This window comes from Anguilla anguilla, chromosome 11 (genome assembly GCF_013347855.1).
Source record: "Anguilla anguilla isolate fAngAng1 chromosome 11, fAngAng1.pri, whole genome shotgun sequence".
Classification (NCBI taxonomy): Eukaryota; Metazoa; Chordata; class Actinopteri; order Anguilliformes; family Anguillidae; genus Anguilla; species Anguilla anguilla.
Genome location: NC_049211.1, coordinates 18,750,842 through 18,776,106, shown reverse-complemented (window position 1 = coordinate 18,776,106; position 25,265 = coordinate 18,750,842). Strand labels below are relative to the sequence as shown.

Genomic DNA, 25,265 nt, shown 5'->3' with positions numbered 1-25,265 from the left:
CCATTTGGTGAACATCCAGGTCACTCCCTTCAAACTTCAAACCGAGAAGTCAGATCTGGGCAGTCTATACTCATCAACAGAATTTGGCCTTCGTCCACAAGCAACACTTCCCATTCCACCCCTCAGCCCCCCCCACTCCACACACACACACACACACACACACACACCGGCTATTCACAGTATGAGCACAATGCATTTGGTGGGGGCCAGCTGACTCAGCGCATTAGCAGGCTCTGGTTTCTCAGCCTGGCAGTGTCTGTCGTGACCACGCTGGGGCTGCAGGACCTTCACAGGACATTCACGGCAGGAGCTACGGTTGCACTTTGCATCCACATGATCCGTACTCCCAGACTTGCGGCGCAACCTGATATTTTTCACTTTCACCACACATCCGCTGAAACCACCCGGGACGCTCTGTTTAACACTGCGACAAGATCCCATGTGCCCAGCCTTGGCAACCCCCACTGTTAGGGAGAACTTCAACACCACCAACCATCCTTTAACGGTTGCTTAATATTGAATATATGGAGATATTTGTTTTTTTTTCTGTTACGCCAATCTGCTACATAAATGGCAGCCAAGAGGGATAGCAGTGGAAAAAAGGAAAGAACATTTTAGCCTAGGAAAACTGACACGGGTGAGTAATTTTCACACACTTGCTAAACTGACTCATGCTAGCCCTGTTACTGCCAGGCTGAGAGCCCTGACACCGCGCAAGGACAGCGCGTTTATTTTCCAGTCACCTGATGCACTGAATTCGGCAGGCAGGAAATGGACCCAACTGCGGCACAGTGAGTGGGTGTGGGTTCCCTGCCGTATCCACTGGGGTAGCCTCCTTGTTCCCCACCATTTCCCCGGTGTGCACAATCTCTTTCGCAGGCAATTTGGCTCGGGTTACTGGCTGGGCCTCCACCTCTGTTTAACCTGTCCAGACATCCAGCTTGTTTTTTTCACGGTTCACCCTCCAAACCTGTGGACATTTTTGAGGGGGGAGCACCTGTCGGTATGGCAAAAAAAAGTCTGAGTCAGTACACCGCGCGCCCATCCCGTGTCTGTCATCAACCGCTTCCTGTCGGGTCCGGGTCAGGAGGAGTAAATGCCGGGCGGAGGAGTGTGTATTTCTCTATTGCTGGACTGTATAGCATGGTCGCACCATCCTTTTCCCGTGGTATGAACGTTAACTTGCAGCAATGCTATAATATTTCTACAACATTATGCAAATGTTGTAAGAATAGCATGTGCATGGTGGCCTTGCAGTTTTTTTTAGTATTATATATCAGCATATTAATTTTAGAAGGTCAGAGATTGCTGGAGCTGTTGTTAGGCTACAGGTTATTTATTACTTTTATTAGTCATTTTTGATCAATTATTAGCAGGAGCTAGACTTATAATAAAGTATAAATGGCAATGCACTATTTAAATTCTGGATTGAGCTTCAGTTTGTCACATGATACTTGGATAATGAACAGTGACGACTTGTTCAGTATATGTTCATTCATTCATTAAATACAATACAATTGAGACCGTCTACTCTTGGAACTTGTCAATTGCAAGTGTAAGAGTATTATTATACACACGATACCACACAGAATATTAATATGCTATAACTAATTTAGTTCATGCTGACATTAGAAACAACAATAACACAATTCAGATATCCAGGTACAGTATGAGTCTGAGTATCCCAGCTCACATTAGATGGAGTGGCTCCTATGGCTTTAAATGGTAAGACATTGGAAGAGATTCAATCAACATTAAATGCCATTGAGTTTAATTACAATTAAATGAGAGTACCTGGTGACTTCATCAGAATTATTTTTTAAATATTGTGATTACATTAAAATTCAGTTGAAATTTGAAGCTTAGGGATTAAATTGATACAATACAGGACCTTCTACTATGATGGGTTTTGTTGCAGATATTAGGCATGACCTTTGCAGACAAGTTAAATAAGCTCTGCTGATTTGACAGTTTCTATGTACAGGTTTTTTCCCTTCTATTTATTCTGTAGTAGGTTAAAAACTGCCAGGTTTAAATTTTTTGCTGCTGATTTAATATTCGTAAAATGTCCTGTATCGAGAATAAGCCTAATTGCAGTTCTGTGCACTTTTATTTATAGTGCTATTGTGCCGTTTGTGTGCTTACGGTGTCTCTGGTCATGACATTGTATTACCTATATCCAAGAATTCTGCACACCTTCCCAGCATTCCTGTAGCATTTTGCAGACTGAAAGGCAGAGGTGTCTGGCCAAAAGCGAGAGCCCACTCCTGTGCACATTCTGAGTACCGACGAGGTTAATGAAAGCCGCTTCTGGGCCGATTGCCAGAACAGGCAGGCAGCCATTCTCCCACAATGAGCTTGAGGAGTACCACAGCAGAGCTGAGTCTAATTATACACCGAGAGAGAGAGAGAGAGAGAGAGAGAGAACACTCACAGAGGGAGAGGGTGAGAGAGCTGAAGCGTGAGAGAGAGTGCAGTCACAGAGGGTAAGAGATATGAAGAGCTGCGAGAGAAAGCGGAGCGAGAAAGAGAGAGACACACTGAGCGAGAGCAAGTGAGAGGGAGAGAGAGAGAGAGAACTGTCACGGAGGGTGACAAGGAGAGAAAGAGAGAGAGGGTGAGTGAAAGAGACTCACAGAAGCTAACTGTATCAAAGCTGGATGGTCTTATTTGCACTGCTGTTGCCTGTACCAATGAAGAGACACTTCTTCACTCACCACAGGAAGATAGCTAGTGGGGTAAGAGACCAAAGCTGTTCCTTTAAAACTTGTGTGCGTGTGTGTACGTGTGTGTACGTGGGTGTGTGCGCATGTGTGTGTGTGTGTGTGTGTGTGAAACTCATTGTGTCCAGCACAGAAGTGAGAGTACAGGCCAGCGATCACTGGCTGTAGACATGGAGGCAGAGATACCTGCAGGCTTTCAACAACAGGTTGTTTTGAGGGGTTGAGTGTGGGAGGCCAGTCTCACAAGCAGCAGTGTCCACCTCACTGCTCCTTTTAATTTTGCCCTCTGAGTGATGTGTTCTTTCCATCATTGTATTTAGAGGCTTCCCTAATAGCTAAAAGCCCTAAAAATAGATAAAGCTGACTGCTCTCTCAGCAGATCTGTTTATCTCATCAATATGATCTTATTCAAAGCTTACTTTGTTTATGCACTATCACTAAGTTTTCCTCCCTTCATAAAATGGCTTTTACAATTCTGTCCGTTATCGTCGGTTCTCCTGTAACTGCTCTGATGTCAAATGGCTGTACTTTACATGACACGACACATTTCAGTGCAGTTTTGTCAGCCTCAACAGTGCGAAACCACTCTGCTATAATGGAAAAGGAAATGTTAATGCATGCATAATAATGACTATCTATAATAAATGAGAAGTGTTGCCATACTGCCTCTCTACATCGGCAGCTCCAGAAATAGCACTGTGCTACCTATGCCTTTGCAGGTTATTGTAAGGGTTGCCGTGACATTGGTTTTCCAGATAACTCTTCACTCTTTATGTCCCCATAGATGCACTGGAGCACATAACTGGGCTGTGCATGCATATATTGGTTCTGATCCACCAAGGCCACATTTTCAGCATTGCCTACAGCACAGCTTTGAATTATTAGAACGCTATGCCATTTTGCAATACGTATTACTTTTACAGCACATTAATATGATTGGTGCTAAGGGTGCTGCAATGAGCTATAAAATGGATGCGTTTCTCTTTGCGAGGTAGTTATTATCACTGGTATTCTGGTGCTGATTCAGTCATGGCTTCCATTGTTTCGGCTCTGTGCATTCAGCTTAGTTGCTGTATTTAGTGTTACTTGTGTTCAAGGATCTGGCTGATTCTCTGTAGTGAGGTTATCTCTTTATAATTACAGGTGTGATATACATGTGGCTAAATACCTCTCATACCTGGTGCCAAAGTGTATATGTGTGCAAAATGGTGATAAGCATTAACAAGAAGTGGCACCATGGTACACTGAATGCCTAGCACTATGAAGAATGAGTTATATTTGTCCATGCCATCCTCCATCTTTGTACTGTCCACTTTAGTAACAACAGTAGATACCTGAGTGGTAGGTCAGGTTCACGAGCTGGGGTTCTGTCACAAACACTACATTTCTGCTTCAACTACAGACTGTGACAAAGGGTGAAGTGCACTGTTTCATTGGGCAGTTGGGGTCTGAGAACATAAGTTTGGTTATGGGGAAACTGGGACCAGAGGTTGAGAACGAGTTAAAATGCAACTATGAAAAGAAGGGAGATAGCATCACCCTGCAGAGATAGAGCTCTCTTTCCTCTAGCAGTTAAAATGGCTGAAATTGAAGGCGAGAAAAAGGTTTTATTTAAAAAAAGTTGAGAGCATGGGTCATCAGTTCACCTTCCTGCTCGCCCCCTTGTGCTGTGAGTTGCCTCTAGCTGGCTCTGGATGCTGTGACTTTAAGAGATCTATTTTTACAGGCGCACACTCATGCATATTGTGAAGCGAGTAAATGAGTCAGTGGGTGTTGCTTGTTCACGTAAGTCCCGCTGCTCAGCGCGCTGCTTCATCGGGGACTGGCTGCTAAATCACTTCAGAGTGCAGACAGATGGGTTTCCTTTTCAAGAGCCTAATTGTTTGCTGAGCGTCATGAAGCGCTGCTCCCACATAGCTGCGACTGCTGCTTCATTAACTGACGGAGCAGCGAGGAGAGGCCACGCACTCCACTTCAGACGCTGTGCTGATAAGAAGCAGCATTCTTGGATTTAACTGATAACTGATTCTAGCACCTACGGACATACTCAAAGAGAGACGCATGAATGCGCTCACCGCTCAAATGTATTAAACCTCACACTCTTTTAAACGCATACGTGTGTATGTGTGGGCCTTATGCAATACCCACGCTTGCATAATGCACTGGCTGTAATTATTGTGGCTCTTCCTCACACCCTCCGCCCGCGCCTCTGCCCTCTCCCTGCATTGTTACGGCTCTCAGAGAGCACGCCCAGAACTCTGGGATGCAAAGATCATGCAAACAGGCTGTGTTTGAGGGGCTATCATGCCAGCCCCCTCACCTCCAGAGCAGAGTGGTGTAAATGTGGATATGGGAGGATGCGCTAGGGTGGGGGCGACAGGCTGAACGTTGAGAGAGAGAGAAAGAAAGATTTTAATGTAATGTTTTCAGAGGGGGAATTGCGAGAGCCATGTTTCTTCGCTATATCGTAGGCATTCAAAACAATCCAATGCTGTGCTGTTTCCAACACTTTTAATCCTAAATTAAAGAAATAAAGTGGTTAAATATACACTATTCAGCTGTAGAGTTCAGGTCTTCTCAGTTTAATCATGGTGTGTCTTGTGCATCTGTAAGCAGTGAGCAGGTTGGGCTCAGAGCAGAGCATGGGCCATTTTAATGGCAGCCCGAGGGCGGCAGTCAGTAGATGGCCCTGTGGCGACTGGCGTGTGACAACGAGAAGCCCGTAGGTCACCCATGAGTCAGCAGTGCTTTCCTGGAATGTTTTTCCCTCCTTTCCTGTCGAATGCAGATTGGCTAGCACATCCCCAACATTGTCCTTGACTGCTTTCCATGTGTTCCTCTTCACTGCGTCATTCATCTGATCGCTAGGCTTCCCATGCTCAGTCAATGCTAGAGTCAGCTCTTTGGGAAGGCAGGCTATAGCCACAATGCTGCCAACGGACTCTATCATATCCATATGACCTCGAGTCAGAATTGCCATGGTCTCTCGTCAAAACACTTCACCGACAGATCTCGTCATTTTCTTTATGAAAATCATCCAAAGTAAGTAGACATAATTATATATTACATTTTTTTATTATTTTAATTTTAATTTACAGAAGTTACGTTTTTGTATCAGAGAGTCAGTTTCAAAAACAGTGTGTTTTCAATGTAGATGACTGGCAGTAAGGAGCTTAGTTCAGGGTTAACAGACTTTCAATAATAATAAAGATATCAGTTTGGCACTTGATTCACTTTTATCTAGCTATGCACTTCAAATTAAATGAATTGAGTTATACCAAAGGGTCAAATGTTATATTACACAGCTTCCATTAAAACAATGAGACTTGAGCATGAAAAGGATTTAAAATAAAGTGCATAAGTACAGGCCTAACTCGCATGTGGCGCCATCAAGTAAAAATGAATCAGTTTGCAACTTGTCATTTAAATTGGTTAGGTGATTGAAATATGATCAAGATTAACAAACAATTTTAGGTTGTGGTTACTGTTGCCCCCTGTCACTGAAATGCTGTTGTTTGTGACTGCCCCCGCTGTGATGCAATATCAAAAGGGCGTCCTCGATCGAGAATGGCTTTCAAGTCAGAACCACCTCTTGTCTTGAGTCACAGCGCGTTCAGTCCTCTTCCTACTGCCGACTCTTTGGCCACCATCTTCAAGATGCTCGGCTGCAGAGGCGTGGTGGCGGCCTCCCCTGACACGTGCGGCTGCTGAAACACAGACGCTGGCAGCGTACTGTCACCACCGCTCAGCTCCTGCCACCCATTTTGTCTCATGCTCTGACACGTTTGCCAGCAAAGTTGTGATTTAGCTTAGCACGGTACCATCACAACTTTGAGCTATTTTGAGAGAGTCTTCCCAATCCTCACAGCAGTTTGTTGTGTTATGTGCAAAGGGGTATGCGTTGTAGCTCAGTCTCATGTTGCAGAGAGCTGTCATCTATTACAAGTGTGGAATTTACATCACTTCCGGACTGCAGCAAACCTTCTCTTGCCACACCTCAGCATTTTTTGAATTAACTTTGCAGTCACCGTTAATGAGAAAGATTTACACGACCTATATTTTCATGTATTTGAACTTGCAAACTTCTGGTTACAAGACCAGTTCTCCCACCACTGAACCACAGTGCTGCTGCTCAGACAGCACTTATGAGTATGTATTGTGTGGAGGTATGCTGTAAACCTCATACTCAAGTGTCTCGCTGGAATGGAGTGAGAATGAGAAAGCCCCTGGGCACTGTTCGCTGCATGTCATTTTAAGTGTGAAAATCCTTGTCTAGGTATATTTATGTGGCCTGTTGAAGCATATACAGACAGATAATTTATTAGGAAAAACCAAGCTCACTGTAATAACTGCACTCCAGTACTCTCATGGGTTATACCGACACACAGGTCTGCACATAGGTTTAACACCTGATAGCTTTGCACAGTTCTCACCCTCTAGTCACTGTCACTCACCACTTTTGAGGCAGTCAACCCAGGAAACCTTGCGACATTGCTGAGTGGCTACGAAGTAACAGAGACGCTGCGTGAGTTACCCAGCCTCTAGCTAACAATTAGAGCATGCACAAAGCATGAGATTACTATTCTCCTGCTCAGCATCTACAGGAGGTGAAGGCTGAACACATGCACACTGTCTGACGTACTTCACTTCCCAGGGAGAACCCAGCATGCCACCAAAATCCCACCCCGAGATTCCAGCCCTCTGTCTGTAACATTAACACAAAGGTTCAAAACATGGCAGAACCGAGTAACCAGTGAGACAACCGGGTGCAATCAGGCCATCAGTGGTGTGCTGTTGCAGTTCTACCAGTTTCAAATGAAACGGGCCTGATAAGCAGAGGCGCCCCAAAAGCTTGCTAGCTAGCTTGCGCTAATGTGAGAAACATCATGAAAATAGTTGGTGCTCAATAACAAACTCCAACCGACACACGTAACCGAAATACTAAATTTCCCATGCGAAATAAGTTAAAAAGCTTTTACACGATAGCAATGTGATATACACTCAAAAAATGTTGAACAGTGTTTGCAGGCAACAATATTAAGTACACTGAAAAATAAATTATTTACTTTATAAAAAGAAAAAAAAAATCATTGGATTTAACCTACCCAATAAAATTGTATAGTGGTTTAACACAGTTAAGTAGGCTATATGTTACATCTTCAGCTTAATCAAAGTCACATATACTCAACAATATTGCGTGCAACTACTGTTCAACGATTTGTTTTTCTGAGTTATGTTTCATATGTTTGAACGCATTTTACCCCATGTTAAAATGTTAGTTTGTTCTTATAGATATCCATTTTTCTTTCACGAAACGTGTTAAATTTTGTTTTCAAATTAATACAAAGATTTTGTATGTTCCTTAGAGCGAGTGTGACACCTGTCTCTCACAAAAGCTATGGAAATGTATATCCTGCACATAGTGGAAATTTAATATTGTTTTTTGAAACACAGTTTTGAAACACATGAATGCTTGAAAGAACAAACACAAAACGTTTAATTTTTTTTTTTTGTTTTGTTGTTTTGTGAAGAAGGCTCAGTGCTCAGGCTACTTAAGCTTTTGGTGGTGCCAAAATTCACGTGTTCTGTCTCATGGGCTAGTGGCAGGTCGGACAGCAGTTAAAGGAGTGGAGAGGGCCTCGTGATAGAATTTTTAAATGGGCCCCCATGGGCCACCGTACACCCCTGCAGGCCATTTCTCTAATAGGATGCATAAGTTACTTTGCGTGAAACATAGAAGCTGTTTAACAATGTTCCGATCATTAAAAGTCTTTTGTCTGGTTGTGGAACCTCACCTTCACCCAGAAAAAAAATTGTTGTGAGTGAAATTGCATCAAAAAGGGCTCAAATGCAGTCTACTTATGATGACCACCAGGTCTTATTTTATTGATTTTTCTTGTTTTGCACACCACTTAGAAATCATAATAAACAGAAGCTGTCAGGGGAAAGCTAAAATGTAACTCTTTTATATTATAATGACCCTCAATGCAAACCTGATTCCCAACTGGTTTACTCAGGAAAGGAAGGCAAGAAATGTAAAAATTATCTATTCAAAAAGAAGGGAAATGTGTGCCCTACTGCAGTGAGCAAACCTCAAATGACATTTTCCAGGGACTAAAGCCATGTCCCGTGGTGCACAAGTTTTCTAGTGTCCATGTGACCCCATTAAAGTGAGAAATATTGTGCCAAGCAGCCACATGGGCAGAACCATCATTGGCCACCAAAAAAGGAGATATTTGCTTCACCCCAGGGTAATGAAAGGAAAGGAGACTGTGTGAAACTGCAGTAAGTAGATCGGGAGGAAATGTCTTCTCATTCACTGCAAAAGCTCCAGTGTCCTCCACCCAGAACATCCTCTTACACAGTTAAACAGCATTGGCTCGTTAAATAGCATTTGCGAGCCACCGGCCCACAGTGCTTGTGCTCAGGGGAGTGGCGATTTTGGAAGGAAGTGATAGTGGCTATGATGCACATGGTCTGACCTGTATGTAATTAGTCCAGTCATATTTTTAACTGATACTGCCTGAAATCCAGCTTAAGGAGGCATTGCTGCCCTATTTATACCTGAAGGCCTAACTCTCGGCCTCGCAGCATGGGGGGATTTTCTCCCACCGCCGGGAACTATACTAAGCCTGCTTTAGCCACCACTGACAGGGCGTTTAGGGGATTATGACTGCACTGCCTCAGTGCAACTCTTCCTCCTCTCTTTTCATTCATTTTTTTCAGGGTTGAAAAGAGTGGACAGAAAATAACTGGCGCTTGTTTTGTTGTTGCCATTTTGAACTGGTAAAATACTGCCTTGACCCCAGCTGTCCTTTGAAGCTGTCCATTAGGAACTGTCAGACAAGCCTCAGTAATCTGATGAGTAGCACCCACACACACACACACACACACACAGACACACTCACACTTGATGGAACCTTGTTTCAATCAATCTTGAATTCCACTTTATAAATGGTACATTTGCAGCGTGATACAGGATATAGGATGCATGACTACAAGCCAATCCTTTCATGAAGTCTGTGTAACTTGTAAATGTGATTGGCTTATGTTACCACAGAGTAGACGGCCTTACATGGCATCGTGTTGCACTACATTGTGTTGTGTCGCATGTTCCCATGCTCATGGGAAGATTTACAGTGACGCACCAGTGACCCTTACTGAGTACTGGCCACATGTCTGTTGAGACTTACTGAGTCAGTCCTCCTGTGCAAACTGACCTCTTTCAAAATCATCAGCATGGTCCTTCTGGTCCAGTGCTACTTCAGTGTCTCGCTTTCACAGTTGCTCTAGTCTATCTGTACATACAATCTTCAAATGTATTCTTCTCACATGCTTGGACACAGTGTGTAGAAGTGTATGCATGTGTATTCATACCACACAATGGCAGTTGTAAGCTGAACACCCCCCAAATCCCACGGCTGGTTAACCACAGCTCTGTGCCATAAGCTTATTCTCAACTTGAACACACTGCTGTCAGACCTTCCAGACCTCTCTCTGGGTCACTGCCATGACTAACTTTTCAATTGGCTAACTGGAAAGATCACCCGTTGAACCTTGAGCCCCCTGTCATGTTAGCCACAAACAGAACACACTGTCACTGCTGTTGGCCCTGACAGCTGCCCTTGGGTAATGCTGAGGCAGACCTCTTTGTGTCCTCATGCACACGCGAGTGTGTCGCTGCAAGGGTATCGTTTAAAAGTTCCATTTTAAACAGAGCATGAACTCATTTTAAATGCATTTTTTTTTTTATTATGTTTTTTTTTAATTATGTTTTTTTTGCGGCACTGGCTGAACATATGCTTTAAGAGCATATGTTTTTACCCAAATTTAATGAAATTGAATGAATACAATTTTGGTGAAATGAATGAAATATTAAATACTTCTTCTGAACCAAATCTATTTGAATAGGCAAAGCAGTGAGTAAATAAAATTAGCTTTGTTTGCATTATGTGTGAAAGAGAGTTATGTTAAATAATTTTGGTAGCTCTAAAGGTCACGGGTTATGAATGGATTGGGTAGACACGTTCTTGGTTTTAACATGTGTTTTAAATAGAAGACAGAAGTAACTTCACTCTCTAAATGATGTGTTTTATTAAATCATCGCTGCACTATTTCAATAGGGGTAGTAGGGTGGTCTAGTGGTCAGGGAAGTGGGTGTATAACCTGACTAAGCAAACTAATCTGAATTGCTTGAGTAAATACATATATGTAGTAGATGGTAAATATAAATCAATGGTAAAAAAAATTAATTGGTTATTTGTAAAATGTAACCATTATCAGCTGGCTGGACAAGAGTGATTTCTGAGCTAATAAATAATGCATAGTAACATCGCATATCATATAAACCATAAAATATAAGAAATAGAAATCATGCACCATCTGAACAAATATCTCTCCGGTCCAGTCTCACTGGGGTAATGTAATCCCTGAATAAACTGCTGAAATGTTCAGCAAACTGGCCGGCCCAAGCACCTTGTTTTAAGTAAATCTCCCACTCCCAACATTCTCAGTCTCCCATCTGTGTGATTTGTAAGAATATTTCCCATCGGCACAGGACATTTACAGAACTTGTATCCCTAATGGGTAGAGGGCTGGTATTCCTTTATGAAAACATCACATGTTCAAAAGCCACATGTGGACACCCAACATGTGAAGAGTATGCATGTGAACTATTAAAGTTATGGTATATAGAATATGGTATTTCAAGTCATGTGTTTTCTTTTCATGTGTGAAAATTGTAGTTCACATTTGAAAAGTAAAGATGCAAATTTCACATGACTTCCTGTGATCTATGTTCTTTTTTTTTTTGAAGTATCACATGAAAATGTCCAGTTCACATGCAACATTTTCTTTTCACATTTTCATTCACATGTAATGTGAATTAAAATATTAATATGTGAATAATTTAATTCAGCAAAAATCAGCATTACAGCTAACATTAATTTAATCAGGAACCTAACAATATTGGAGTTCAGAAATAATTACATTTTATACATGTTAATATAGCTAAACTTTACTTATGAATTTGGAAGTATATCAATAACATATCAGTGTCCTACAGTATTTATACATTCCCAGATACATAGACTTCACACATTAGCAAATGTAGAGAACATACTCACTCCAAAATATATGCATATATGAAGAGTATATATTTATATATGTTCATATACTTCACTGGCAAATTCCCAGTATACAGTACTTACAAACTTCAAAACGTAAGCAATATACTGTACTGTGAATACATAAATAATACTCCATTATTAATTGCAAATCTTAAAATATACAAAAAAGCCTTTTTATTTATTTGATGATATTGTATGATTATATATCAGACAATATGATAGAATATTATGATATTGTTTATGAATTGCATTATAAATGTATATAATGATTGAACAAAATGTAATGCTGTTATGTTGGGTATTATTTGACAGAAAATACATTACATTTATAATGCAATTCATTTACAAAACAAATTATGCACTTAATTTTTTTTTTTTAGCATTTATTTAGAAGCAAACATTCTTTAAGGCCAGCATTTAACAATGCTCTAAAAAGCTAATTAACCAGGGTCCACTGTTTTGATACACTTCATTTAATATTTTCTTACCTATTTATATCTACTGTATAATTGGCCTCCGAAATATGCTACAGAAAGAGTATTCTGGACCATGTTCATTATTCTAATGCTTTTCTGAAAGAGTTGTCAGTGTTACATACTAATTTTATTTCAACCACATACTTTATCGGTATTAACTCAATATGTGAGTGATACGCATTACATTTTCACATTTTTTAGATTGATTTCCCATGGCATCCCTCAAGGATCTGTCCTAGGCCCTGTTCTGTTCACCATGTATATCAATAATATTGGTCAGTCAAATATATGTCTAAAAGGCCTGTGTCCACCTTTATACTGATGACAATATTCTGTATAGGTGTGCTGCCTCTTTATCTCAAGCCATCAAGGATCTTCAAGAATCGTTTAATTTATTGATATGTGAACTGTATGAACTTAAACTGGTTGTGAATGCTGAGAAAACCAAGGTCAGATATTTTTCAAAACCACATTCCTAACATAATACTTCTGTTAGCATTTTAACTGTTAATAGTAAGCCTATTGAACAGATTACTATGGATCTGGTTGTTTGACAAACTGTGCTTTGAGAGTTATGTTGATTCACTGGTAGAAAATAAAACAAAGTTTGTTTTTCTGAGGCAACATGAAGGAAATTGGTTTTAGCCACGTTCTTATCAGTGATTGGTTATGGTGATGTTCTGTATATGCACACATCACCTACAATTTTACATAGATTTGATACTGATTTTGACTGTGCACATTTTTATCTGTCATGCGAAACATCTTACTCACCACTGTAACCTTTATAATTTAACTGGTCTTCAGTCCCTGAGCCATCTCAGATGGTTACGCTGGTGCACTATCACTTACAAAGCCCATATTGGCGTCATTGTGCTTGTCTATGTCTGCAGATTTTTTAACAGGTCCATCTCAGAGTATGACCTTTGGTCTAATAATAGATTACTTTTGACCGTGCCTCGACCCATTTCAAAGTTGCATAAAATGGCTTTTGCGTAAAATGGCTTTTTAAGCCCCATGGAGCTGGAACATGGACAAAGAATTACCAAATGACACTGTTTTACTCCTCTCAGTAATTTTAAATCACTAATCCAACTTAAACTAGCACATGTTTTAGATAATGTTGATATGCTGTCTACTTGTTTCTTTTAATACTGCATGTCATAATTAAATGTTCATTCGAACCATTTTAATATTGTGTCTTAATGTTTGCTTCTCTGTGGTTGGGGTCCTCTGAAAAAGAGACCTCAGTCTCAGTAGGACCTCCCTGCATAAATATTGGTTAAATTAAAAAAAAGAAAAAATACAACTATACTGATGGCTGGCTAAACATTTGGCTGAACATTTAATTTCTTAATGAAACATTTATTTATGTATCATTCTAATATATTACTTATAGATGAGTCTAATATCACATGCAAAAATATAAGGCATTTTTTATAGTCTATGTAAGATGCTCTATGAAAAATTTGCTATTACCACCATTCTTATAAATATATGAATGCATTGCAAAACATTCACATATTTTATCCATATCCAGTATAAAATAATAAAATAAAATATAAACATGCTGAATAGCTTGACAGCACAAAGTTTTTCAACTTTATTCAATGCTGATCTGTGTAAAATTGTTATTAGGTCTGATTAATGATTGTTATTTACACATGAAATCGAATGTCTGAAGGTATATCATTTTTAAAAGTATTTTAAATCTAAACTACAAAACAATTGCAATTTATTGTATTTCCTCAGTAATTACGACCCATATATATAATTTATGTCGGATTTAAAACCAAATTAAGTGAGATTGTAGCTTGATGCTAAAATATGTCATATAAACAAGGCGAAATTATTCCAAAATGATTGGAATGATCAATTCCAGCAATTACTTTGAAAAGTAGAAAATTTCTGTATGTATGAATGTTAAACAAACTAACAATATATTTTGTTATAGTGATGACATACACAGTTAATTTTTTTACAGGTAAAATATTATATAATATAAGTCTGTGAATTTTTTATTCAATGGTCATAGTAATTTTCTCTGTAAGAGAAATTCTGTTGCCATGGCATTGCCCTATATCACATTTTTACAGAGACATATTTCTGAGACACAAACATGGTCTTTTGACTGATTCAAATGTCTGCCTGTAGAAAGATCAGACTCCTTGTCATACCTAGTGTTCCAGATTAAAGGCCATAGCTTTCGTTGATTTTACAAGATAATAAAACTGTTAACCTTTCTGAAGTGAACACATCATCATTATTGTCTTATTCTGACCGCAGTCTGCCTCCTACATTCATCATTCATTATGATGATTTCCTCTCTCTCTCTCTCTTTCTTTCTGTCTCTCTGTCTCTAACTCGCTCTCTGTCAGATACACAGACACATTGATAAATACATCATTTTTCAAAGAATGAGAAAAGCGCAGTGGAACGTGTGCCTCACTGTTATCTGTACATGTAGCTTCGCGCCCACCGTCTTTTCCTTTCAGTTTAACCCATGTCCCCCACAGCGTGTGCCCTCGCAGTGGATTGTTTTGCATGCTGCCGCTTCCTGAGAGAGCTAATTATTAGTACAATTCAAGTGGTTTCACCTCACTGCGGCTTTCGCCATCAGCATCTGGAAATGCTGGAGAGGCTATAGAAATTGTACACCCACAGCATGTCTAATTTAGTGACAACTGTCGGGCACCTTCATATTTGTGATTTTTCAAAAGGCTTGATTTACAGAGTACTATGTCCTATTCCCATAATCACTGCAGCCAAGATAGGGGAACGGTGGGCATTATCTGTGACATTACAGCAAATAAATACTTTGAGTGACAGTGTTGTCACCAGTAAATATTTATTATTATTATAATTATTATTATTATTATTATTATTATTATTATTATTATTATTAATAATAATAATAATACCTATATATACACTCTTGTGTTTTGATTTATCAAATTAATGAAGGCTGTGTCATTTATGAAAACAGAACTTCAGTACTCTTTGTTATGTTGTGCACAATGCCTTTGAATTGTGATTCTGAATTTTATTCTGCATTTACATGAATACATGGTACAACTGTCATGCAATCAGAATTGAGCATTAATTCACAATATATGCGAGTATTTAAGCTTAGAGTCTCTATATTCTGGATGCTGTGTTGTCTTGCCAAAATGCTAGATTACAATGTGTAGCGTGGGATTGTAACCTTTCTTACAGTTGGTTGTCTGTAACATTACTTAGTTGTTTTATTGGCAGGTGAATGTGTGCAGCCTTGCTGTAAGGTGAGTGCAGTGGGAAGCCAGGGACTGCGAGCTGGAGCCAGTGTGTGCCAGGGATGTGGGAGGATTCCCCGTTTAGAGCCTCAGCTGATCAGGCCCGAGCCTGCGCATCTTATTGGCTGTGTCCAGGGGCTAGACCTCCGCACGTACTAAAACCTGAAAATTACCCAACCCTATGCCACAGCCTGTAAACCTCTGAAGCCTGCTTATTTGACATATACTCCGGCTTCTGGCATTTCTCTTGTATTTATTTGCTTACTTCCTTGCTTTTTTTTCCAGAGTAATTATGCCTTGCATATTTAACACATCTCACAGTATTTTAAGGATGCTAAAAGAATTGGAAAACTTAAATACTGTATGTTGAAGCAATCCAGTTTATGTCTTTTGCTCAAGGACACTGCTGTGTCTCCCTTTAATAACTAGGCTGCTTCCATATCCGAAACTGTACACCACTAGCCGCCCATGGTTTTTATTCTCAGTGGTCAATGATTTTCCATGCTTCTCTGGAAGTTATTTCTAAACTGGCTGGCTCATGCAGCTTCTGCTGTCAAGTCCATGTACAGAGTCAAGTCTGCAAATCCGACATCTCTCCACTTACGTTCAGATTCCCCAGTCAACTTCGATGGGACGATCTCAGAACGTTGCTGCAATGTTTCCCCTGCGCTGTCACACCGATGCCACAGTGACACGCCGACTTGGCATGAGTGTCATGTGCTGGGCGGTTTCTGGCTGGTAAAACATGAGGGGGAAGGAATCTGAGACAAACAGAAGCCTGTGTGACAGAGAAAAGCACCATAACATTGCAGTCAGTTTTCTAAATGAATAACAAGGCGGAGAAGCTGCAGTGAGAAGAGTGGTGGGTGTAAAGGTGGTGAAAAGGCTAGCAGCTGATCTCTTTCATCATCGCTCTTTCGTGCCTGGTCCGCGTGCTTGATCCGCCTCTGCCCTGGATCCTCCTCTGCCTGTCTTCCCTCTGCTCCCACAATGCAGCGGGGCCCCTCCCAGCGTAACAGCACTCCCCATCCATCCCACCCCCACTCTCACCACACCCCGGCGCACAGACCCTGCCGTGCCGTGGCCACGGAGAGGAGCCGTGTGCTAGGTGTGTAGCCAGACAGGGTGCGTGCGTGCTGCGTGGTGCAGTTTGTGTTTGAGTCAGCAGCAGCCTGGGGCCTGAGACAGTGTGGGCTGAGCTCCTCCTCTCTTCCTGTCCTTCACAGCCTCCTCAGCTCTATTCACATGCAGATGCTTGCCGCCTGGCGGAAAAAAAAAAAAAAAAAAAACCTGTGAACAGTCTCATTTAATATGTATGTGTGCGTTTGTACGAGTATATTCGTGTGTGTGTGGCATGTGTGCATGCATGTGCATATGGGCGTGTACGTCAGTGGATATCTGTGTGTGTGTGTGTGTGTGTGCAACCATGCGTTTATCAGTGATTAATGGCGAGTGGGTGGCGGTTATATGGCACTGCAGAGCTGACGTTCCTCACTGCTACTTATTACTCATTTCCTCAGACCCATGTGCAGCAGTCTCAGACAAGCACCAACACATGCAACACACACACACACAAATGCAAACTCTGGCTTTTGCAGGTTCATGCCTCTGACTTGTCAGCTACTCTTGAACAGCACTAGAAGCCAATGGCATTTTCTGCTCTGAAAAGTGTACTGTTTGGCAGCGTTCTGCTAATGGTCTCATTCTGTGGGTAGTGCTGTCAGCTTTCGGGATTCTAGCATGGATAGCAGTCTTCACTTGAATATTTGGAGAGCCTGCACCAAGGTTAGTTACCACAAGCCTATGCAATTAATTAAATGGTCTGGAATGGAACTTTTCATTTGTTCTTAAATTTTTTTTTAAATCTATTTCATGTGAAGTGAACATGAGATCCAATTAAATATATATTTTGATGATTTTATCATCTGGAAATATGTTTCAATGCGCATCTTTGGGGGCTTTGGGTGGGGTTTTCTTAATAAAATGCAGTCCAGTAAATTGTCCACACGTTGATGGCTCTTCCTGAGTGATCTTTCTTGGGGCGTTTCAGTTCTACAATCTTGGACACAGATCACATTCACAAGAAAAAATAGTTCAGCTAAATATTTGTCTGTGTCAAAATTCAGTGTGATGTGTCATTTTATGTCAGGTGTTAACTTATTCAGTTCATACCAGAATATTGATATGAGCAACTCCACCAGCATCATGCTGATCTGAGCAAGTCAGGTGTGCTCCCAGTCAGGTGAGAGAGGAGCAGATACTGACTAGAAAGAGAGAAATATTTCAATTGCACTCCAGCTCAGAATATAATTTTAAATGTGTTTACTTATCTTTTTAAATCCAGATTTAAAGCCATTGGTTTGTAAGTGTAAATGTTATGCGGTTATATGGGAAGATGTTTGGCTTTGTGAAAATTTGTTTTGCATTTATTGAAGTCTTTTTTTCCTGTAAAAATTCTTACCACAATGCAATTTTACGTATGAGAGAATAACTCACGTGTAGCTTAAGTGTCGCCAATGTAATTATTAACCCGAGCACATTGCTTTTGCAAAGGTCAGTGGTCATACAAGATCACTGCAAATGTAGGGCAGCAGTGTTCAGTACTGATTAGAACTTTGGACTCTAGACTTGAGAACTAAAGGTCTGTATCCTGGGCAGCTGGCTATCGTACCCTTAAGCAAGGAGTGTTGCCTTCAGCTACTCTCCTGTAATATTTATGTATTGAAATGAGTTACAGAACATGCAATATGTAAACTTCCTGGTGCCGTAAGCCACCCTTGGAAAAGACATTCAGGGATCCCAGCCCTGTCCTTGCTGATTTGTGAATAATTTGACAGGTTACATGAACTCCTTGTGCTTGGTGTGACTGATGTTTTTCTGCCCCGGCTCGTTATAATGTTATTTTCCCCTCTTTGAAAAGTGTCTGCTGAAAGGTACCGTTACTATTCCTGTGTGTTATAATTATAGAGCTGAAATGGACTCTGGTTTACTGTGCATTACTTAAATTACAGGAACGGATAAATCACCTCCATACTTCCGAGGCTTTAAAAACAGATTGGGCTCCTGTGCATGCCCACTGTATTATAAAACACTTGAGCATTATAAAACGAGGTATGGTACATCAGAATGGCCCGCTTTCAAAAAAAGAATGAGACTCCTTTCCATGCAGTGAGACACTGGTGTTATGTGAAATGTTAAACCTAGCGCGTTCTGCTGCTGCTCTTTTCCTGTATATAGAATAACCTTGTCTTCTTCATTTTGGCCTGAGCCTTTGTTTATTTTTAAAAATGCTGACAGCTAAGACATATCGACTTTGTTACTATAATACAGGATAAAATAACTTTCTTGGGTTATGTAAAGGTTATGAATCGAGTTATAAGGACAACTGCGTGCACACCCACCCACACACATACAGCACAGTACTTGCAATTGTTAAATAGGAATGGAAAGGTCGTTGCAAATGTAAAATGTATGTTTCAGTATATTTAAGGAAATTCTCAAGTATTTTCTGAGGATGTGTTAATTCATGAAAAAAATGAACAGACTGGAAATCAATAAAAAAGTACAGAATTATAATTCTACATTTGAAGGAAGTTTGGATATTTTTGGGGAGGAAATCCCCCTCCAGACATCCCCCCCCCCATACCCACCAGAGAAGTGTTTTACATCCATTAAAGAATGGTAAATATGGATTGCTAAGCACTAAAATACTTCGCTGCGTTCATCTGTAATTGTGCTTTTGTGCTTTCTGCATAATTCTGTCAAATGAATATAATCTGTATGTTCATTGTATATAAAAATGGCAGGGTTTTGTTCCTTACAAGCATGGAAAGCGTTTTACCATGAAAAGCACTTGCTGTGCAGTGCTCTCAATCCGGTGATACATACAGGGTGCTCAATGGGCAGGGTCTCAGAGCAGTAAAATTAGGGTAGCGACGATATAATCGCTCTCTTCTGTCTAAAAAACATTAACCGCCAATGATGAAATTGTGTGTCCCGACGATTACGCGATAGCCCAAGCTTTATTTTCTTCTTTGTGTCGGCAATAATGCTTCGGCTCCCTTCCGCTGCGTATCCCGACCTAACCTCTCTTGCTGTACATATATATGTACTTCGTTTCCATAGTAACTATTACTTAGTGAGACGGGAAAAGTTGGCAGGGTTCAGTTAGCACAGACGGCAGTCTCAGACGGAGAAAAGCCCAGATGTGCCTCAAGCATCACAGTCACATCAAAGCATTTCATTTGGAGCACACAAAGGATATCAGAGGGACTCCTCCACAGGGAAACCGGGACATCATTCCCAAATCTGCTCCGGGTAGGTGGGACGGTCTCCGTCCATCGGCTCACTGCGACGGAGCGGCATTGGGTTTGCTAGGGAGGAAGAGGAAGAAGAAGGGATGTGGGTGATGAGGAGAGGAAGACACCTGTAACAGCATGTTTAACGCAGACTGCAGCTGCTTCGCCTTCTCTTGCATAAGACAGGGCAGCAGTGTTAAAGGTTGTCAAGTCAACAGCATTTCATAGTTTTCAGGGTTTTTTCCAAACAGGGTTTCAGGGTTTGTTTCTGTACCTGTTTTCTTGATGTCTCATTAACTCCTCCAGCATTTGTTCATTGTGTGGTCTTGAGGCAGCATCGAATGGAGGCATTATATACTGTAGGAAGCATGAGTACCGCCAAGAGCACACAGAACATATGAATGTTGAATAACTAGTGTGTGGTTACAAGGTTGAGGAAACGATCCATGAAAAATGCTTAGCTATTAGACGAACCCCAGCAGGTTGTGCAACACTTCCAGTGACATTGTTTCTCTTTCCAGGTAAGTGGTTGCTTAGAGGGAGACGCCCACTGATGTGCCAGTGATGCTGTGCCAAAGAACGAGCCCTTCTCCAGACCCTTCTTTCACCCAAGAGGCCCATGTGACCTAGTGAGTCCACACCCGGGGGAACGCAGGCGTCTGCCGGGACACGCAGATGAGTTCCGCTCCGGACCGCGCCAAAGAATGCCTCCCTCCCAAGAAGAGGGAGTCCAGGCAGGGCTCGTCCGAGCTCACCCCCGCCGATGACTTCAAGCCGCCCGCGCCCCTCAGGACCCGGCCAGGGGGGAGGCAGCCTGAGAGCAAGGAGCCGGGCGATGGGCCGCCCCCCATTCCGCACTACGGCAGGGACCTACTCCCGCCGCCGCCCCCGCCCCCACCCCTCCCGGCCCACAAGTTCGCCCTGCCGTGGCCCCTGTCTTACCCGACGGCGACACCAGGCCCCTTCTCCACCCAGATGGGGGAAAGATGCGGCTCAAACTCACCTGCCTGGAGAGACCAGTGTGCCCGGGGTGTGGACCCCGCTGACCAGGCCACGCCCCACCACTCCCGGTGGCAGCGTGGAGAGGCATCTCACGGCGCCTACAAGAGCCACTTCCCCACCGACTCCCGCGAAATATGGAGCTACTACAACGCGGGGAAGCACAGCTTCAGCCCCTCCCTCTTCTCCCACACGCACCTCTTCCCCCAGCCGCCGCTGTACCCAAAGGACCCCCCGGACCCCAGGAGGAGCTACCCAACCAAGAGGCCCAATGGTTTCGACAGGATGGACGGCCGGCACCTGCCCGCTGGGCGGCTGGTATCGGCTCCGGAGGACTACCTGTATGACACCAAGGTGAAGCAGACCACTTCCTCTCACACCAACGGAAAGAGGAGATACCAGGACGAGCAGAGGTCAATGAGCGGGGCTGCATTAAAAGACAGCCATGCACTTGAGGGCCCCAGCACGCATTCCTCCCTGCAGGATAAGGGCCCCCGAGCCACACTCAAAGCTCCGCCCCCTAACGCCTCTGACGCGCGGACCTTCAAAGTTCCCCTGGACGCCCTGAGCATGGCGGGCTCTCCCGGGGAGGCACATATCTATTATGCACTGGGACCGATGTACTCGGGCCTGCAGCAGCCACCGCTAGCATATCCACTGTACAGTACCCACAACCAGGCCCCTGTACTCCCTCTCTACGGGCTGCAGACAGACACATCCCACCCCCTGAGAAACTCACAGCTGTCGCCATTGGTGGAGGCAATCAGTCGCCACAACAGTCACAGCCCAGATCAAACCCCCGTCCCCAAACCCCCGAGTCACTCCAGCACCTCCCCAGGAGGCTACCGCTCGCACAGCACGGCGACGGCAGCCGCCCACCACAGCGGGGCCTCCACCAGCTCCCCTCCGGCTCCCCAGCCCTCCATCCTCCTACCTCACTTTGCCAGGGGCTCCCTAATCGAGTTGAGTGGCGGGCGACTGAAGCGGGTGGAGGATCTACAGACAGAGGACTTCCTACTCTGTGCTGACACCAGCCCAGAGTTCCACCTGAGCTCCTGCACCATCCTGCTCATCTCTCCGTCCCCCGCCTCCGGCTTCTCACACCTGCAGGTCCTGCTCACCGACTGCAACACTCAGGTGAGTGTGCACCACATGCAGTGCGGCCATGTCCCCACTAGTCATGCTAGTCTGCAGTGAGGCCATGTCCCTGCTAGGCATGCCACTCTGCAGTGGGGCCATGTCCCTGCTAGGCATACCACTCTGCAGTGGGTCCATGTCCCTGCTAGGCATGTATACTCTGCAGTGGGGCCATGTCCCCGCTAGGCATGCCACTCTGCAGTGGGGCCATGTCCCCACTAGGCATGTATACTCTGCAGTGGGGCCATGTCCCCACTAGGCATGTATACTCTGCAGTGGGGCCATGTCCCCGCTAGGCATGTATACTCTGCAGTGGGGCCATGTCCCTGCCAGGCATGTATACTCTGCAGTGGGGCCATGTCCCCACTAGTCATGCTACTCTGCAGTGAGGCCATGTCCCTGCTAGTCATGCCACTCTGCAGTGGAGCTATGTCCCTGCTAGGCATGCCACTCTGCAGTGCGGCCATGTCCCTGCTAGGCATGCCACTCTGAAGTGGGGCCATGTCCCCGCTAGGCATGCTACTCTGCAGTGAGGCCATGTCCCTGCTAGTCATGCCACTCTGCAGTGGGGCCATGTCCCTGCTAGGCATGTATACTCTGCAGTGGGGCCATGTCCCCGCTAGGCATGTATACTCTGCAGTGGGGCCATGTCCCCGCTAGGCATGCCACTCTGCAGTGGGGCCATGTCCCCACTATGCACGGTACTATGCAGTGGGGCCATGTCTCCGCTAGGCATGCTACTCTGCAGTGAGGCCATGTCCCTGCTAGGCATGCCACCCTGCAGTGGGGCCATGTCCCCACTAGTCATGCTAGTCTGCAGTACGGCCATGTCCCTGGTAGGCATGCTACTCTGCAGTGGGGCCATGTCCCTGCTAGGCATCCACTCTGCAGTGCGGCCATGTCCCCACTAGGCATGCTACTCATTCACAAGCTGCAATTTAGCTGCTGATTTTACGTTTAAAGACACTGCATTCTATGTCTCAAAGGCATTCATATTTTGGAATTAGATTTTTGTCAAACATTTTTCTTCTGTTATGCTGATTCTTTCCTTTTATTAATTTAAATGCACCATCTAATGAATTTATCTTGACAGGACATAATAGAGTGCCATCTGAGGGATCTAAAATCCTGATTTTTTATATTTAATGTAGAAATGTTGTCATAATTTGTTTCAAAAAGAAAAATAAAAATTATTTTTTATTTTGGAATCTACGTGTTGGATTTATGCATGTGAATGTTTGTGCTTCATTCAGATGCTTGTAGGGCCCCCTTGTGGGCAGAGCAGGTACACTCACGCTGTTTGCGCTCTGTGTGTTTTCATCTCCGCAGGAGTTACTGAAAGTCTTAGTGGAATACCCGTTCTTTGTTCGCGACCGAGGCTGGTCTTCGTGCTGCCCACAGAGAACTGCCCAGCTGTATGGGCTCCGGTGCCGCCAGCTCAGTGTGGGCGACGTGTGCCTGGCACTCACGCCTGCACCACCCGCCCTGCCCTCGACCGCCCTGCCCCGCAACCACGCCCGAGAAGGGGAGCCAGGCCGCGCGGCGCAAGGCGTGCACAATCGAGCGGGGTATGAGTGCAGCGCGCAGAGGCCAGAGAAGATGGCGCCCCCCGCTCCCGCCCCACCTCCGCCTCTGGCACACGCACCACCCTCCGGGGAGCTGACACAGGGGCGCAAGAGACGATGGTCTGCACCCGAGCTCCTAGGGACTGACAGGACCCCCCCAGATTTACCTCACAGCTCCAAGCACAGGAAGCAACAGTAGCCCCCCCCCCCCCCCCCAAAACCCCCTCCCTACAACAGTTCCTCATGGGTAGCCTGCACAGCCTAGAGATTAAGGCAATGCACTCGCTCCTTCACACCCACACAGCGCAGGGGGGAGAGGAGGAATGAGCTCAGGGTCAGCAGTACCTCGGCCTGTCAGGTTCAATGCGGAAGACTATCAGAGAAACGCTCAGCGTCATCTACGCTGTTCGGAAATGCCAGGGAAAAAAATGGATGCTTTCTCTCTCTGTGCACGCATGTGTCTGGTTGTGTTAGTGTTAAGAGAGGATGATGTTTTAAAAAAAAAATAATACAATGTCTAATGCACAAAGACAATATGACTTTAATGGAGACAATCAAAAGCGCATTCTCAATGTGTTTACGTTCTGTTTTTGTAATCGTTGTCCCACGCCTATTGAAAGTGTTTACTGCAGGATTTAAATTTTTTATCTGTATCATGAAAGTAAATTCTGTGGAAAAGAAAATACATATATATATATATATATATATAAATATATATTACAGATGTTACATAAATATGCTAAAGCGATATGTCAGTTTAATGCAACTTCTTCGTCACTTTTGTAATTCGTTTTTTCGCTTCTGAGCCGAAGTCACAGGTTGATGGTCTGAGGCGGGCAGAGTGAATGAATGCATTCCTTTTGCCTTCTTCGAGAGAGGGGGGAGTCACGTCACACGCTCACTGACTAAGCGTTATACTCCAATTTGTTTTTACTTTCTTTTTCTTGGAAAGGAAAAAAAAACACTAATGAAGGGTGATCCGAACCCACACGTAAGTCTTAGTGGCACATGGTAGATGGTCATTCCTGACCCGGCCTCTGGCGTACATTGGTGTTTAAAACAGCATGTGCAAAGTGAGAGTCATGGTGCTAATAACATGTTGGAACACATTGCTTTGTGATTGCTGACCCCTCTATGCTTTATTTGTATTCTGTTCATCGTATGTTTGAGTGCAGGGAAAAACAAAGAAGAGTATTTTGAATTCAGATACGGGTATCTCTTATGATCACTTTCTCCACTTTAGCTCTTTTTCATTTTGACTGAGAACATAATTTTGTTGTCATTTCTCCTTTGTAAATGTTATAGCTATAAAACTGTATATTTTTAAAATTGTGAATCTGTATTATGATGTTCGCTAGAAATAAAAAAAGAGCTTTATAGATTTATAAGTATGACATTTGTTTTTTTTTTGTTTCTGCAAGGTGAAAAAAAAAATCTACCAGGTCAACAGAGATAGTTTTGTGTCTTAAATGAAAATACTTTTACATAAAATATCAATGATGGGCTATAAATTGTAAAAGGAATTTCATTTGAAATTGTTATACATTTATTATCTTGCAGCTGCCATAACCCAGACATAAATCAATGCAGCTTAACACATACCTTCTGTTTCCTTTTCTTCACAGGAGCCTCTTTCAGACACTTAAGGTATTCAAGGTGTTGCCTTA

General features: G+C 43.2%; 1 protein-coding gene across 4 annotated transcripts; it reads left to right on the top strand.

Annotated features, from left to right (window-relative positions):
• Positions 1-287: 287 nt before the first annotated feature.
• zmp:0000000926 (lysine-specific demethylase 6B) lies at positions 288-24,989 on the top strand. Of its 4 annotated transcripts, none has more exons than XM_035382223.1 (3): positions 288-637; positions 20,419-22,033; positions 23,363-24,989. In XM_035382223.1, the coding sequence occupies exons 2-3, from the start codon at positions 20,573-20,575 to the stop codon at positions 23,795-23,797; spliced, it is 1,896 nt and encodes a 631-aa protein (XP_035238114.1). In that variant the 5' UTR covers positions 288-637; positions 20,419-20,572; the 3' UTR covers positions 23,798-24,989. The 4 variants fall into 4 exon arrangements, with proteins under 4 accessions (XP_035238114.1, XP_035238111.1, XP_035238112.1 ...); XM_035382220.1 differs by lacking the exon at positions 288-637 and adding an exon at positions 2,506-2,738; XM_035382221.1 differs by lacking the exon at positions 288-637 and adding an exon at positions 16,944-17,384.
• The last annotated feature ends 276 nt before the right edge of the window (positions 24,990-25,265 follow it).

What these genes read in the sequence shown, in the direction of transcription:
- zmp:0000000926 (XM_035382223.1), top strand. Translation starts at nt 20,573, where the DNA reads ATGAGTTCCGCTCCGGACCGCGCCAAAGAATGCCTCCCTCCCAAGAAG. An exon ending in TCACCGACTGCAACACTCAG is followed by an intron (nt 22,034 to 23,362) that starts GTGAGTGTGCAC and finishes TCATCTCCGCAG; the next exon opens with GAGTTACTGAAAGTCTTAGT.